At 33.2% G+C, this 17046-nt stretch overlaps 4 protein-coding genes across 4 annotated transcripts; all 4 read left to right on the top strand.

Annotated features, from left to right (window-relative positions):
* Window positions 1-2293: 2293 nt before the first annotated feature.
* LOC123911025 (cell division cycle 20.2, cofactor of APC complex-like) lies at window positions 2294-5652 on the top strand. Its single transcript, XM_045962341.1, has 4 exons — window positions 2294-2777; window positions 3367-3642; window positions 4276-4545; window positions 4663-5652. The coding sequence occupies exons 1-4, from the start codon at window positions 2697-2699 to the stop codon at window positions 5386-5388; spliced, it is 1353 nt and encodes a 450-aa protein (XP_045818297.1). The 5' UTR covers window positions 2294-2696; the 3' UTR covers window positions 5389-5652.
* Window positions 5653-6987: 1335 nt separating this feature from the next.
* Window positions 6988-10240, top strand: LOC123909602 (SUN domain-containing protein 5). The gene is made up of 4 exons (XM_045960468.1): window positions 6988-7361; window positions 8230-9398; window positions 9490-9575; window positions 9833-10240. The coding sequence occupies exons 1-4, from the start codon at window positions 7190-7192 to the stop codon at window positions 10062-10064; spliced, it is 1659 nt and encodes a 552-aa protein (XP_045816424.1). The 5' UTR covers window positions 6988-7189; the 3' UTR covers window positions 10065-10240.
* Window positions 10241-12247: 2007 nt separating this feature from the next.
* On the top strand, window positions 12248-15264 carry LOC123905971 (phosphatidylinositol 4-kinase gamma 2-like). Its single transcript, XM_045955782.1, has 2 exons — window positions 12248-14168; window positions 14612-15264. The coding sequence occupies exons 1-2, from the start codon at window positions 12801-12803 to the stop codon at window positions 14987-14989; spliced, it is 1746 nt and encodes a 581-aa protein (XP_045811738.1). The 5' UTR covers window positions 12248-12800; the 3' UTR covers window positions 14990-15264.
* Window positions 15265-15904: 640 nt separating this feature from the next.
* LOC123905975 lies at window positions 15905-16943 on the top strand. Its single transcript, XM_045955793.1, has one exon. It carries the CDS (start codon window positions 16002-16004, stop codon window positions 16578-16580), a length of 579 nt encoding a protein of 192 aa, XP_045811749.1. The 5' UTR covers window positions 15905-16001; the 3' UTR covers window positions 16581-16943.
* Window positions 16944-17046: the final 103 nt, after the last annotated feature.

Here is a 17046-nt window from a genome sequence, read left to right as displayed (position 1 = left end):
TGTCATATTTTTAAGTTTGACACACTGGTGTCATTTGATTCTAACCCATTTTTTATTGTCTCTTTTTTTTAATCCAATGGTTGGCAAATTACAAAGACCAAAAAAAGTATCTAAGAAGAGAGAGAAGAAAAGTGAATGAATAACTAAGAATACTTTTGTTGTGAGCTTCACTTGAAGACATTGTGGTTGGTGGATGTCCTTTTTTTAGTTTCTTTAAGGCAAAATTACACTCCAAGTTATTTATCTTATTTTTTTTAACACTTTGATCCTTTATTATTTTATTTTTTTGTAATATTTTGGTCCTTTATATTTTATTCGTAACACTTTAGTCCTTTATTTTTCTATTTGTAACACTTTAGTCCCTTTTTTTGTAACAGTTTGGTCCTTTATCTTTTTTATTTGTAACACTTTGATCCTTTATTTTTTATAAATAAATAAGATAAGGACCAAAGTGTTACAAAAAAAAAATAAAAGACCAAATTGTACAAAAAAAAGAAGATAAAAGACCAAAATGTTACAAAAAAAAATAGATAAATGACCAGTAGTGTAATTTTGCCTTTCTTTAACTATTAAGTTTGGGGGATTAGGTTTGTATTCTACACTAGAGGTTGTGGCTCATATGCTTTCGTGGCTTCTAGAGCTCAACCTTAAGTGTTAAAAGATCATATATTGAGAGATATTGGGATGTGTGGTATCAATTATGTACTCTGATTTTGTCGGTGCTTTTAATGGTCATCATGAAATGATTTCTGATTTTGACTTTAGCAGTTTTACTAGGAAGGGATATCATCCCCCTTAAAATCCAACATGTTTCGACGCATGTGGTGTTTGGTAAAATTATTCAGGACACGAAAGTTAAATTTAACACGACCACATGACAGAAAAGAGTTTTTGGATGTTTGCAAGCAGCGCATGCTCAAGATTTTCTTCTCCCTATTGATGGATTAGGCTGGCATATGTCACCAGTGGAGTATCATACTATCCTTAAATATGGCCTCATGATTCCTTTATTTCCCATTGATGATGAAGTTTGTCCTGTTTGTCGTAAGGTGTGTCTGAATAATTTTGGGGAACACACCATACATTGTAGAGACCTTTCAGGCTTCAATTACAGACACAACTTTGTTCGCAATGTCCTTTTTTTATGTTTTTAGTCAAGCGAAAATATATGTGAAAAAAGAGGCGCCTGTTAGGGAGGGCAATGAGTAGGGTATGGGTAGGGTACTATAGTACCCATCCCCATACCCGCAGATTGAAAAAATACCCGTACCCATCCCCATACCCGCGTGGGTAACAATTTTTGCCCCCGTCCCCATACCCTATGGGTACATACCTGTACCCGTTACCCGCATTTTTACTAAAAATAAATTGATCAATTATAAAATATCATATAATTTTAATATAATTAAAAAAATTTCAAAGATTTTAATATTGACTAATAAAAATTATAAACAAAATTATTACTAACCTTATGTTAAAGTTCATATTTATGTTAAATATTCACATTATTTTTATATTATGTTATAAATAAACATTTTTATTAAAAATATGTAATAGTTTAGTAGAGTTGTATTGTTTTAAATTGATTTATATATATTATAATATAATAATATAAATAAAATAAATATGGGTAAATATATATTATGCGGGTATGGGGCGGGGTGGGTACTAAGGTACCCGTATCCGCGCCCATACCCGTTCATTTTTGCGGGTAATTACCCATACCCGTGCCCGTACCCAAAATGCGGGTTTTTACCCTACCCGTTGTGGGTAATTTTTGCGGGTACCCTCTGGGTATGAGTCAAATTGTCATCCTTAGCGCCTGTAAACTTTTTGACCCATCCACGTGACAGAAGATGTTATGGTGTATGAGTGGATAGGTGGAAACATGCATGTGTGTACTTGACCAGAGTTTCACTAATTGTGGGATTCACGACCGAAATTATTACTGTGGGACAAATACCTTTAAAAATTGCTTCAAGCAAAATGGCTAAACACTAGAAAATATTTTCTGACAATCTACCATTTGCATTTGACACTTTTAGCTTCCGAGTATAAGAGACCATGAGTCTTCTGCTAAGAGTTGAAAATATCATGTATGACAACTTTGTATCTCATAGGTCCGTGAATATTGTTTTTAAGAGAATTAATTTTGTCAACCAAAAAGTGTTAGCGGCGTAACTTATTGCCCGGTTATTATTCTATAATTATTAATAGAAAAATCACATATATAGAAATTGAGATTGTTTAGACAAAAAAATAAATAAAGAAAGAAATTGTGATTGTGACAGAAGAACGTCAACGACTAGTGAAATGAATGTAAAATTAAAATACGTACAAAAGTAGAAATAGCCGTTGCGCCTCTCTCTCAAACTCAATCTTTGGACAAAACCCTAATTCCCCAATTCCTCTGTCAACGTCTCTCTGCTCTGCTATATATACAATCTCTCCCTCACTCATATTTCTAACAATCATTCATTCTAATCTCTCTCTCTCTCTCTCTCTCTCTCGCTCTTACAAGCTATCTAGTCGCAATAACCGATTCAGTTTGAATTTTCATTTTGTCTAATTCATTTCTTTTGCAGGGTTTCGTTTTTTGATTCTTTATTATTTCATTTCAATATTTCAATTTGTTTGATTTGTTATTATTCTATTTTGTATATTGTTTGTTTGTTTCTTTTGTTTTTCATCTAACAATGGATTCAGGATCTTTGAGTTCTCCCGCCGTCAAAATTGGATCACGCTATCCTCTTCAGAGAAAGACTTCCAAAGATAATGTAACAACTAACAACCTTTTCTCCTTCTGCCTCCAAATCTTTCTTAATTACGCTTTTAATCTGATATTTACGGATTTAATTATGCAGATCTTTTGCGATTAGGGTTTCAATCTAAATTCAGATTTTAATAATCAAACGAATTGGGGGTTTTCTCACTATTTGAAACATCTACATGATAAACTGATAATTTACTTTCTGAATTTTTGTTTTTAAAAATCAAGTTTTTGACCCTTTGAATGTTTGATTTGTTTGTCACCATTTTGCAAATCTTTCATAATTAGGGTTTTAATTCTAAAATAAATTAGGGATTTTGTCAGTAATTGGATAAGTAAATAATCTAATCTAATTATGCAAATCTTTCACGATTAGGGTTTGTAAATCCAGATTTTAATAACAAATTGGGGGTTTTGTCAGTAATTGGATAAGTAAGCACCAAGAATCTAGAAGAAACTGGGAATATTTTAAAAACATTTTTCATAGATTGTGAATGGAATTTGAAATGATACACATAAACAAGATCTTTACTTTCTGAATTTGTTTATAAAAATCAAGTATTTGATCCTTTATTGATTGATTGTTTTGTCACCAGTTGGACAGATTTATACCAAATAGATCCGCAATGGACTTCGATTATGCTCACTACATGCTCACAGAAGGGGCAAAAGGTAAGGAAAACCCAGTTGTGTGCTCCCCTTCCAGAGAGGCTTACAGGAAGCTACTTGCAGAATCTTTGAACATGAACCGGACCAGAATTTTAGCTTTCAAGAACAAGCCGCCTACGCCAGTTGATTTGATCCCTCATGAGATTACTTTATCAACTCATCAACAAGATAGAACTGCCAAACCCAGGCGAATTATTCCTCAGGTGCATTACATATTATATCATTATTAGTTATAGTTATTCATTTTAGTTCTTTGATTGCATGAATGTAATCCAATTTGATTTGAAATTTTTGTATGTTTTTGAAATTCAATTAGGTCTGAATTGTTTTCTTAATTATTCCTCAGGTGCATTTCATATTATATCATTATTAGTTATAGTTATTCATTTTAATTCTTTGATTGCATGAATGTAATCCAATTTGATTTGAAATTTTTGTATGTTTTTGAAATTCAATTAGGTCTGAATTGTTTTCTTAATTATTCCTCAGGTGCATTTCATATTATATCATTATTAGTTATAGTTATTCATTTTAATTCTTTGATTGCATGAATGTAATCCAATTTGATTTGAAATTTTTGTATGTTTTTGAAATTCAATTAGGTCTGAATTGTTTTCTTAATTATTCCTCAGGTGCATTTCATATTATATCATTATTAGTTATAGTTATTCATTTTAATTCTTTGATTGCATGAATGTACTCCAATTTGATTTGAAATTTTGAATGTTTTTGAAGTTCAATTAGATCTGAATTGTTTTCTTAATTCTTAGTTGTTTGTTTGGTGTGAAACCACAATATAATGCAATTTTGTGCTAATTGATTTATTGGTTTTTCAGACTTCTGAGAGAACATTGGATGCTCCTGACCTTGTGGATGATTATTACCTCAATTTATTGGATTGGGGAAGTGCCAATGTTCTTGCAATAGCACTTGGAAACACAGTGTATTTGTGGGATGCATCAAACGGTTCCACTTCAGAACTCGTTACTGTGGATGACGAAAATGGCCCGATCACATCCGTAAGCTGGGCTCCTGATGGGCGTCATATTGCTGTTGGTTTGAACAACTCTGAAGTTCAACTGTGGGATACTGCTTCGGATAAGCAGGTATTTTATACTTGTTTAGTTATCCTTAAAAAATCAACATTTTGAACTATATTGATTGATTATCCAGTTCATACTAGTTTACTAATGTTGTTTGTTATTCTTGTTATGTTTCTACAGTTGAGAACTTTAAGAGGTGGGCATAGGCAGCGTGTGGGGTCTTTGGCATGGAACAATCACATACTAACAACTGGAGGGATGGATGGTAGAATCCACAATAATGATGTAAGAATTAGATCACCCATTGTTGAAACATACAGAGGGCACGAGCAAGAAGTTTGTGGGTTGAAATGGTCTGCTTCAGGTCAACAATTAGCCAGTGGAGGGAATGATAATCTACTTTATATCTGGGATAGAGGTACAGCATCTTCTAGTTCCCCAACACAGTGGCTTCACAGGCTTGAAGATCATACATCTGCAGTAAAGGCACTTGCTTGGTGTCCTTTCCAAGGGAATTTACTAGCTACTGGTGGAGGCAGTGGCGACCGAAGCATCAAGTTTTGGAATACACACACAGGTGCATGCTTGAACTCAGTTGACACGGGGTCTCAGGTATGTTCCCTGTTGTGGAACAAGAATGAGAGGGAGTTGCTCAGCTCTCATGGATTTACACAGAATCAGCTAACACTTTGGAAATATCCTTCAATGGTGAAGATGGGAGAGCTCAATGGTCACACTTCAAGAGTTCTTTATATGGCGCAGAGCCCGGATGGTTGCACAGTGGCAACAGCAGCTGCAGACGAAACATTGAGGTTTTGGAATGCTTTTGGCACTCCAGAAGTAGTTGCCAAAGCTGCACCAAAAGCGAGAGCTGAGCCATTTTCACATATTAATCGCATTCGATAAGCAGCAATATTTGAAACAGTTTGGAAAACCAAGTTATTTTTTCTGGTTGAATACACATATACTCCACAGTAGCTACAAAAGCAAATGTTTGTTGTTTAATATCAAAGCATACTGGAATATAAGTACCTCTGAGGCAATGTGTAGATATAGAGGATGGAGTTGTTTTTATGAGACTTGAATGTACATTGTATGTAACATATAATAGTGGAAAACAACACTTCATTTGCCCGTGGAGTAGTCACACCACTTGTGATGAACCACGTATATCGGTCTTCTTGCTTCTTTTTTTAATGCTGATTTTTAACTATTTCTGATTTACGATTAGATCTTATAGTCATGGAAAAATATGGAATGGATAAACTCTCAATTGAAACTAAAGTAAATTTAAATGATAAGAAAACCCTCAATAAATAAAAATGATACGTGGTTATGAAATCCATTGTTTTTTATAAAAATTTGCTGCATGAACTAAAGTGATGAAATTTTTTTCGTCTAAGCTTTCATCCCATTATGCATGTCTAATGGTCATATATAGTCTCTGATTCGCGAGGGTCTGTAGCAAAAAATCACGAACAAGCTTCTCTACCACTGGCATTACAAATATCTCCTCCCACAAGCAAATATTTCGCAATAATCGAACAGACACGTCATATCGGTATGCTGCAAACCAACCGAAAATGAACACAAAACAAATGCCATATACTGTTTCCTTGAAAATGGCTGATGCTCGGCCTATGTGAAGTTCCTTCATCTGATCTTCAAGTTGATCAATGAGTAAAGCTGAAAGTTAAAGTCACAGATAACAAATTCACCACACAAATTAGACAACATCAATCAATTTAGCATGGACACTTCCCTCTTATAACCACCACATCTAAAAACCATTACCTTGTATTTTTCCACTTTATTAATTTAATTGCCCCTCTTCATAAGTACATATTTGAATATTTCAAATAAATTTTGGTTTTTAGTCGTTGTGGACAAAACAAAAAATTACTAGAGAAGAAACAAGTATATACAAAAACAAGCACATGTTAAAGAAAAACAAATTAAAGGACTTAATTAAGCCAGAGAAAGATTACAGCTAGCGTATTTGTCGCATCATAATTGATTTGGTCATGTCATCAAAATTGACTCTAAATTGGGATGGGGATCAAAAGTAAAAATAAAATAAAATAGAGGACCAAAAAATAATTCAAAACTTTAAAAAATTAAAAATAAGAGAATCAAAACTGCAAATAAGTTAATATGTTTTTAGTTCCTATAAAATCACGAGTTTTTAAATTTAGTCCTTATTTGCATTTTATAGGAACTAATTTGAAGGATTAAAATATCTATTTATTAAGAAAATATTTCAAAATAGAAACTATTCTTACAAACTGCGATATTATAAATAATTAAAATTATTATTAAAATTTAACAGGGAAGAAAAAATATGATTTTTGTAGGAATTTTTTTTTGACAAAAGAATTAAAAATATATTTAAGGCAAAATAAAAACAAGGGTGTCCATATTTTTGGTGGTGCTTAAAGCATAAAATGTGATTTTAGCTCAACTTTTTATGCTTCAAATGAAACATTCACACAACCAAGAATAATTGTTGGAAGTGGTTGTTGCAATTTACTCCAATTCCTTCCTATATTTGTGCCTAACCTTAAACATCCAATTTCTTTTCACCAATCACTCACACAAATGCATTTTCCTTTTGATGCATGCATGTGTTGTTTACACTTGAAACCAATTCTGAACTTTTGTACCAAAAAAACAAAAACAAAAACAAAACAAATTCTTATGAAACATCATGAAGAATAAACCTCAACGTCAATCAAATATCAAATTCAAATACAAATTTCAAGGAGACTATGCTAGCAAATTTTTTGGCCTATCTTTCTCCTTTTTATTTTCAATTTGGTGGCTCATATCCTTCTTCCAATCCAGGCTTCACCTTGTTCGTGGTTCTTCTGGTGGAGAAGGTCAGTTTTTTATTTATTTATAATTTTCCCATTTCAATAAATTGTTAAAAATAATATTGCAAATTATTCCTCATATTATCACATTTGTTGTTATATATTGAAATTTGTTACTAGGTCATATATATATTTTTTTTTTACTTTCATTTTTATTGCAACAACCAGAAAAGACAACATATTACTCTAGTTAGTTAGTTATATTAGGTTTTCTTTTTGTTCGTAGACAAAGTGCCAATCCTATGTAGTTAATCTCATGCAGCGACGTGTAGCGCCGACCCCAAAATATGCTATAATGGTATAGCGGGGTAGGCATGACAACAGAATCCACTCCCGCTGGTACCCATCCGAACCCGCCCCGACCTTGACGGGGAAAATCCGAATTGATTGGATTTGGGTTCGGGTTTTATATGGCAAATGTGAGGTTAATACCTTAAGACTTTGGGTAAAAATGTAGTGTCCAACATTTGTGAAGTTGCTCTGAGCCCAATGTGGATGATCCCCCAATTGCCCCCTCATGACCCAACAAGGTTGCCGCTACGCTATACTGTTATAGTGCTATTAACATCATATGTGACAATAACCACTCGGGGGAGGTGTCTAGCATAGCAAAATCAACATTTGTTAGTTGAGTTAAGCCTTACAGACAAAGTTACTTACACAACTAGTAGCAAAAAGTTAAAAATTTGTAATTAACATACTAACAATAGTCGTTTCAAAATCCTATGTAATTGATTCTCTCGTTAACATATCAATATAATTTCTATTTTACATTTCTCTAATTTTCTTTTATCAAGAATAGTAGTAATACATTATCCAAGTTCTTATATTGATATATATCACTAATACTAAAATGTTTTCACAAATATTGCAGCTGCATTAGAGCTCAATGAATCATCTACCATTAGTCAGGAACTAAAAAAACCCTTGTATTCGGTAGCTGAAACAAGTAGTTTAGAACAAGTATTTTGGCGAGTTTTAGGTAATAATAGTAGTTTAGTGTGCAAGATACAACCTCGACATGAGGAAAAGAAACTTCAATCATCACATCACGAAGCATTAGGAAATCAAGGTAAGAGCAATGAGCCTGTTAATATAACACACCGCCTAGAATCAGATGGTTCTGTGTACAATTACGCTTCTGAGTCCAAAGGTGCAAAGGTAGTGGCACATAATAAAGAGGCTAATGGTGCTAAAAACATATTAGGGAAGGATCATGACAAGTATCTGAGAAATCCTTGTTCTGTTGCTGAAAAGTTTGTTATTATCGAACTTTCAGAAGAGACTTCGGTTGATACTGTCAAAATTGCGAATTTTGAGCATTATTCTTCTAACTTTAAGGAATTTGAATTGGCTGGTAGTTTGAATTTTCCAACTGAGTCGTGGAGCACGCTAGGGAACTTCGTTGCTGCCAATGTTAAGCATGCACAAGTCTTTAAGCTGCCTAAACCCAATTTGGCGAGGTATTTGAAGTTGAGCTTGCTTAGTCATTATGGATCCGAGTTTTACTGCACACTTAGTGTCGTAGAAATTTACGGGATCAATGTTATCGAACGAATGCTTAAGGATCTAATAGTTACTTCTGTAGGATCTATTCCTAATAAGTTACAGTCTCATAATATTAGTGACATTAAAACCCCTTCTTCGAAATCAGAATCCGATCAAATTGAAGGAAAAAGTAAAGAAGTTGAAATTAAGAATGTTGTTATAGCTGCTGAGATATCGAGCAATGACGACACTCAAAAGATTGATGTAGAAGTGACGACAAATCCAGCGACTGTGGACTTGGTTCCTGATCCTGTAATGGAACTTAGACAACAATTAAATGGTAGGATAACCGGTGACACTGTTCTTAAGATTTTGATGCAGAAAGTGAAATCAGTGGAAGTAAACTTATCTGAACTGGAGGATTACATCAAAGAGTTGAATAAGAGACAAGATATTATAATACCGGATCTTGAGAAAGAGATATCTAAATTATCAGAAAGTTTGGAACAAAGAAAGTCGGAGATCAATGATCTACGACAGTCGAACACAGATATGGTAGTATATTGTGTCTACTCTTTTTGTTTGTGTCTCATTCTCTCAATTTCTTCTCCGCACTCACGGTTACTTTGTATGTTTCAATTTCCAGGAAAAAGGAATATCTGAAGTCGAGTCATGGAAAGATGTTATCTTGTCTCAGCTTAATGAAGTAGCTAGAGAAAATAGCATGCTAAGGTTAGATTTGTGTTGAGGATGTCGCGATTGATAAAACATTTTGTTTGATAACTTATATTACAAGCTATCTAGCCAATTATCAGTTTATGAAATTCATTTGGTTTATACCATTTTGTTTGATAACAGGTCTAACTATTCGCATTCTACTATTTTCGTGACCTTCGATAGGCTTAAGTATTATTTGCTTCGTGTTTCTTTTCTTTTTTTTCTTGTTTGATGCTTGATTCCTAACATGTCATTCATTCACCAAATCTCAGATTAGATGTTCAAAGGGTAGCAAGCGAGCAAGAAAATCACGAAACGAAGGAGCTTGTCGTGTTAGCAACGAGTCTTGCTTTTGTGTGCCTTGCATTTCTCATGATAATTTCAGCACACATGTTCACATTTTCTAGCTTCAATGATAATAATGTGAACCAAACAACCAGAGGATGGGTTACACTATTTGTTTATTGCAGTCTAACAATATTCATTATCTTGTTCTATAGCTAGGTATTCATTTTTGTAAAGAAACATGTATTGAATCATTGTAATTATAGCTACTGTTTATAGTTTTATACTTAGTTGAACTGCTTCTAGTTATGGTATTGATAAAGTCATTTTAAAAAGGAAATTTATTTTAGAAAGACATCCAGACAGTCTGGATTAAACGCAATATTTGCGTGACACATTTATCCGGTCAAAATTTAATTTTTAATTTTTGCTTATATAAAAAAGTTGGTTGGATGGAGTAACTTATCTTATATCCGTCTAACAAATTTCTCGATGAAAATTAATTAATACTCAAGAGTGATAAATACTTCGTATTATTAATAACATAATTATAAAAGAAACATTAAAAGAAGGAAAATACCATGATTGAAATAGGACACAAATGGGACCAAGGGGCACATGAAATGGAATGATTTTTTTGACACATGAAATGCAATAATACCAATTAGGAGTAGTGTGGAGGAATATAAATAACTTGGGGGAAGATGATAATCACCATAATTGCATTATTAGTGTAACCTGTCCCCATAAAAGAAAACTATATTATCTATTAGTCATAATGTGTCACCCCATAAAATAATTGTACATTTTTTATAGTCCTAGTCCAGAAGATTCAGAGCATATAGATAAAGCAGTGTACACCAAAATCAATATAATTATTATAAAATAAAACCGACCAAAAAAAGGTGTCCAGATTGCCTGAAATTGTATAGCTTCAATTTTTTTTGACTTATTTTCTTTTAAAAAATTTATAATAGAATTGATGATCGAACCGAAAACTTTATGTATATTATTTAAAATTAAAATTCCCCATTGCTCCGACCCAAAATACTATTAATCTGGCATGGCTACATGAACATCAATAGTTTACCGGATAAATTGATAAGTTAGGCATCCCCAAATCAAATGACTTTATATAACATGATTAACAGTATGGCCCAACTGTTTTCGTAAAAAAAAAAGTATGATCCAACTGCATGCACAACATTAAAATAAGTTGTATCATTAATATTTTTTTTGACACGTATCATTAATATTTTAAAATAATATAAAACCATAAAAAAGGGGTTAATACCTAACAGCATTAAAAGAATAATTTATGGGAAAATGCTTATAAAAAAAAATTATGGGGAAATATTTGATGGACACTCATACACCAATCAACACCATGAGAGAGATAAAAACTAAAGTGTTGAATTTGTGTAAGATAAGAAGTATCCAATTATAACCACCCTAGGAAAATGTTAAATTGTTTTTAGAATATTTGTTAATAAAACAAATATAAAAAATTTCATTTGAAAAGTAGTTTATAACAATTTTTTGGAAATTTATTTGAAATATCTAAATAATCACTGTTTTTTTAACTTAAAAATCGTCATTTCTTATGTAAAATTTCTATATTTTAAATGCTTAACCAATATTAAAGTACTTATTAGAGACCCTTTATAATAATACAAACCATGATTGTTTAACCATAATATTACCCGAACTTCAATAAGTAGATTGATAAATTAAAGTGTACTTGTACATTTAGCTTCTAATTCAATAAATTAATGACCATGTTTTATGAATAAAAAAACTATTTGTTGATTATTGTATTTTAAAAAAAAATTCATAAAAAAATATACAATTTAATTGTTTATAAATATTATAATTGTTAGGATTTAAGCCCATGATGAAAGCCCAACTCATAAGACTAGTCCAATAGGTGAGAGAGTCTCGTGACTTAAATACACATCAAGCACTTTGATATATTCAATGTGAGAGTAATAAGTCATAACATTACTTTTACATTTTTTTGTAAAAAATAATTAATTTTCATTATTATGAAAAATAAATAATATATATTTTATTTATAATATGAACTAAATACATTATTTTTTCTTTTTTGTTTTCACTACTATATCTAGTTCACCGAACTGCTTAATCTAATTCAGGGATCAGTTCTGACATCAAGTGATTTTAACTCTTCCGATTGTAGTTGTGAGGAACCGACCGTAATTGTCCCTATCAAGTCCAACTCCAATAGATCAATTTGTTTATATTAAGAGTCATGGAGAAAGTAGAAGGAATATGCTATGTCTTTGTTTACTCATATAACAACAACAACATAACATCGCTAACAAAACGCTCCTCCTACTTGTTTTTCGTGATATTCAACAACATCATTATTTCTGTTATCATTACCCCACAAATAACACATGTTCCCGTTATAGTAGTCAACATTTTCTTTTTCTTACATTTTAAACCAACGGCTACAATACCGTTCTCTCTCTCCATCTCCATCTTCATCTTCGTTTATTTACATCAAAAATCAAACAAAGAATTAACAAAAAATTAGCCTAAAACTTCGCGTTTCGCTGTCTCAAACTCTAATTTCATTCTAATCCTAACTAATCCTAACTAACTAATCCCTTCTTTCCTTTTAATCTCTCTCCCTTCTCACTTTTCTCTTTGATTCTTTCCCTTCGTTGGTAAGAATCCACTCTCGCTCGCTACCATTCCTAATCGTTTCTTGAGAGAGAGAACTATTTTTTTTTTATTTAATTATTTTCCCATTCATTTCATTACATAATGAATACACATTACATAATTAATATGTAATCATTTTATTCATTTTAATCTTAATCTTCTTCTTTATGCTTACTTTCCTTCCGTTAATTTCAATTTCTTGAGAGGACTTTTCAGAAGAAAAAAGAAAAAGAAAAAAAAAATAGTTTAAATATTTTTTGAAAGATGTCAGTTGCTGATGTTGCTATGAGGCCGATTTTAAAATCGGCCTCGGCCTCGGCTTCGGCTTCGTCGAATTCACATTGCCATCACCATCACCGTCGTTGCTCCAGCGAATCGATTCTGATCTATCTAACCGTAGACGGAGCAGTTACACCAATGCGTGTATTAGAATCAGATTCAATTGCTTCTGTTAAAATGAGGATTCAAACACGTAAAGGAGTTTCATGGAAGAAACAAAATCTAGTTTCTAATGGAAGAGAGTTATCACGTAATAATAATCTTGTAAAGGATTATGGTGTAACTTCCGGTAATGTCGTTCATTTGGTTCTTCGTTTATCTGATATGATTTTTATCGTTGTTAGAACGATATGTGGTAAGGAATTTGAATTTCAGATCGATCGGAAGAGAAATGTTGCGCATCTTAAACAATGTATTAAGAAAAAAGGGAAAGGTTTTATTGATCTTGTTGAGGAAGAACAAGAATTTTTCTGCTATGGTGAAAAGCTTGATGATAGAAGAATTTTTGATGATATTTGTAAGAATGATGATGATGTTATTCATCTCATTGTTAAAAAATCAGCAAAAGTTAATGCTACAATTGTTCATAATAAAGATTTAGAGCTTTCTGTTGTTGCAGAGAATCATAATTTGAATCAGAATCAGAATGAGGTTGTTAAGGTTATAGAACAAAAACAACCCTGTGATTTTGATTTTTTGTTAGAACCAATTTTTGTGAACCATAGGATCAATTTTTTTCCTTTTCTATGGGACATGATAGATTCAACTTTCAATGGTTTGAAGAAAGGAAATAAGCCTGTGAGATCTTCTGAAGGAACAGGTGGGACTTACTTCATGCAAGATTCAAAAGGTGTAGATTATATTTCGGTTTTCAAGCCGATTGATGAGGAGCCAATGGCGATTAATAATCCACGTGGTTTGCCGGTTTCGTCGAACGGGGAGGGTTTAAAGATAGGGACAAAGGTTGGAGAAGGAGCTGTTAGAGAAGTTGCGGCCTATATATTGGATCATCCGAAGAATGGACCACGTTTGGTGTCCGGTGAAGCAGTTGGTTTTGCTGGTGTTCCACCTACGGTTATGGTTCGGTGTTCACACGAGGCGTTTAATTACTCTAATGGCTCTTTGATGATGGATCACAAGGTGGGGTCTTTGCAAAAGTTTATGAGTAATGATGGTAATTGTGAGGATATTGGACCCGGAGTTTTTCCTGTCGAAGAGGTGCATAAGATCAGTGTGCTTGATATAAGAATGGCGAATGCAGATAGGCATGCAGGGAATATATTGTTTAGAAAAGGGCCAAATGGTGAAATTCTGCTCATTCCCATTGATCATGGCTACTGTCTTCCTGAGAAAGTAAGTCACAATTTCACAATCTTGTTTCTTTTCATATGCTTTATCATGCTTTGTATGTTCTGTTTGGTGTCTTTATCATTGTTGCTACTAGTATCTTACTATAGATTATGTATTATCTCAATTCAAAACAAAATTGAACATAATTGGTACGAATCTATGGTGCGGATCTATTTTGGATATGAATCTCATTTTGAATCCCAATTTATTACAATCAACGTGATTCATTCTAATGAATCGTTACCTAAACTTAGGGTAGTCGTCCGTTTTTTGTTGTTGCTAACTTTGTATGGCCAGTCACTTTTCTTTCGTCATTTGATTTGGTAATGAATCTTAGGATTCAGAATAAGATTTGATTCAGAAAAGTTGGTTAGCTAAGCTTGTTAAACTAGGATTCTTTTTATTATTGAATGTATGGCCTCAACATATCTTTATTCTCTCTGCAGTTTGAAGATTGCACATTTGATTGGCTTTATTGGCCTCAGGCGCGGCAGCCATACTCTCCCGATACAGTTGATTATATAAACTCTCTGGATGCTGAAAAGGACATAGAGCTTCTGAGACATTATGGTTGGGATGTTCCGGCTGAGTGTGCCAGAACACTCCGCATCTCCACAATGTTATTGAAGAAAGGGGTTGAGAGAGGACTCACTCCATATACCATTGGAAGCATCATGTGCAGAGAAAATTTGAACAAGAAATCCGTAATTGAGGAGATTGTCTGCAAAGCCCAGGAATCATTGCAACCCGACATGGAGGAATCTATTTTTCTCGAATTTGTATCGCAGATCATGGATTCCCGCCTTGGTGAACTTTCGAAATAGACTTTTTTTTTCTTTGTTTCTTTCTGGTGCATAGGTATATTAAACCATGTACTTATGTATTAAGTGAAGAACACCAGTCCATATATTTGGATGGACTTAAGGTTGTTGTATAAGAAGGTGATAGCTTAGAGGTGTTCGAATCTGGACATATAGGTCCGGAAGAGAATGCCTATTACTCACCCCCCAATCACCCCCCGTAAATTGTTTTGCAGGAATGTATTGCCATATTGAACAGAAGTTATATAAAAAAAAAAGTCTGAATAAATGTATTCTACTGATATTTTGAGTTTTCCTCATGTTCCTCAAGTTTGCTAATCACTACCCTTCAATTCACCTTTTTACCTTTTCTCCTTTTTCTCTCTTTCCAAATCAAGGGTTCAAAATAAAATTTACCCTCAATTTAATGGAGAGAACTATTCATATGCAGAACATTTAAGTATATCTTTGGTATCACGGTGGATATGTCAGAATAACGGCGATCCATTGTGATTTTCTAAAAGCTACACTATGTAGTTTCCGTAAAATTTCAATGAATCACCGTGATTCTAGCATACCAATTTTTCTGGATTGTGAGAATCTTGATGGTAGTACTAGTCCATACCCTAGAATGCAGAGAAGCACAATGAAGAAATAAAATTGGAAAACCTTACACTACAAGACAAAAAGTGACAGGCATATAAAATTGGACCGAAAGCAACAAAATATACAAACAAGGTCCCACACAAATTCAAACACTGTAAATTACATGTGCCCGTTGTCATGTACTGTTTTTAGTCGGCAAATTTACTAGTCAGAAATTTTATTCTTAAAATGAATAATTATAATGTCCGACGTTCAAACTTCGATCTCTACATATAAACTATGATATTCTTACCAATGTACTACTAATTATTTCCCACATCCTCAAACACATGTTCTTATATACATACACATATAGATACACTACTTTACTTTACTTAACATAGAAAGATACAGTTATCAGTTAAACATAGATCTCCCCAAAATCAAAACCATGACCAAACATCAAACACCACCACCACCACCACCGTCAAACAGCACCAACCTTGCCTCATGTCTTGTCGCCACCATATTCTTAATCTTCATCTTCATAACAATCTTCACACTTTACTTCACACTTTTCAAACCACAAGATCCAAAAATCTCCGTCAGTGCCGTCCAACTACCATCCTTTAACGTCACAAATAACGGCACAACAATCAACTTCACTTTCTCACAATACTCTTCCGTTAAAAACCCTAACAGAGGAACTTTCTCACACTATGATAGTTCATTTCAGCTTCTTTACTATGGAAAACAAATCGGTTTCATGTTTGTTCCCGCCGGGAAGATTAGTTCTCGGAGAACTCAGTATATGGCTGCTACATTCACTGTTCAGTCTCTTCCTTTGGGCTTGGAGCCCAATGGGCCTGATGGGCTTAAAATGGGGCCCACTATGGAGATTGAATCTACAATGGAGATGGTTGGGAGAGTGAGAGTTTTGCATCTGTTCAGTCATCATGTGGAGGCTAAAGCTGAATGCAGAGTTGCCATTGCTGTATCTGATGGAGCTGTTTTAGGTTTTCATTGTTAATTATTATTGTTTTCTTAATTATTTGTATTATTATCTAATTAATATTTTTATTTTTGTAACTGTAAACTAAATTAGTTAGTTGAGGTGGCTAAATTGATCATCTCTGAATATTTAGAAGGGAATGAATATCTCAAATTATTAACTTGTAGCAGATAAGTTAGTTGATTGTGTTGTTTAGTTTACAAATATAAGATGATTGTGTCCCAATGTCGAATACCGATACGACACCGACATTTATAATTACACTAAATTATGTTATTTTGTCAAATTATTATCGATGTCGATATGTCAATGTTGTCCATGTCTGTGTTTGTGCTTCATAGAAATTGGTCCGGTTAATAAGAATTGACTTATATTTTGCAAGGGCGTAAATCTGCTGAGACCTGTTCCGATCTTAGTGAATCGTGAGACCCAACTCACCTAAATTTTCTTTTATAAAAGACATTGTTCACCTGAAATTTGATTC

The sequence above is a fragment of the Trifolium pratense genome, linkage group LG2 (genome assembly GCF_020283565.1).
Source record: "Trifolium pratense cultivar HEN17-A07 linkage group LG2, ARS_RC_1.1, whole genome shotgun sequence".
Lineage (NCBI taxonomy): Eukaryota > Viridiplantae > Streptophyta > Magnoliopsida > Fabales > Fabaceae > Trifolium > Trifolium pratense.
Note: the sequence above shows the minus strand (reverse complement) of the source record. Positions and strands in the feature narration are given on the sequence as shown.

Bases quoted from the DNA above. Each gene is read 5' to 3' on its own strand.
- LOC123905975 (XM_045955793.1), top strand. From the start codon at position 16,002: ATGACCAAACATCAAACACCACCACCACCACCACCGTCAAACAGCACC.
- LOC123911025 (XM_045962341.1), top strand. From the start codon at position 2,697: ATGGATTCAGGATCTTTGAGTTCTCCCGCCGTCAAAATTGGATCACGC. The intron at 2,778-3,366 runs GTAACAACTAAC...TTTTGTCACCAG, and splicing joins GAAAGACTTCCAAAGATAAT to TTGGACAGATTTATACCAAA. The intron at 3,643-4,275 runs GTGCATTACATA...TTGGTTTTTCAG, and splicing joins CCAGGCGAATTATTCCTCAG to ACTTCTGAGAGAACATTGGA.
- LOC123905971 (XM_045955782.1), top strand. From the start codon at position 12,801: ATGTCAGTTGCTGATGTTGCTATGAGGCCGATTTTAAAATCGGCCTCG. The intron at 14,169-14,611 runs GTAAGTCACAAT...TTCTCTCTGCAG, and splicing joins GCTACTGTCTTCCTGAGAAA to TTTGAAGATTGCACATTTGA.
- LOC123909602 (XM_045960468.1), top strand. From the start codon at position 7,190: ATGAAGAATAAACCTCAACGTCAATCAAATATCAAATTCAAATACAAA. The intron at 7,362-8,229 runs GTCAGTTTTTTA...CAAATATTGCAG, and splicing joins TGGTTCTTCTGGTGGAGAAG to CTGCATTAGAGCTCAATGAA. The intron at 9,576-9,832 runs GTTAGATTTGTG...ACCAAATCTCAG, and splicing joins AGAGAAAATAGCATGCTAAG to ATTAGATGTTCAAAGGGTAG.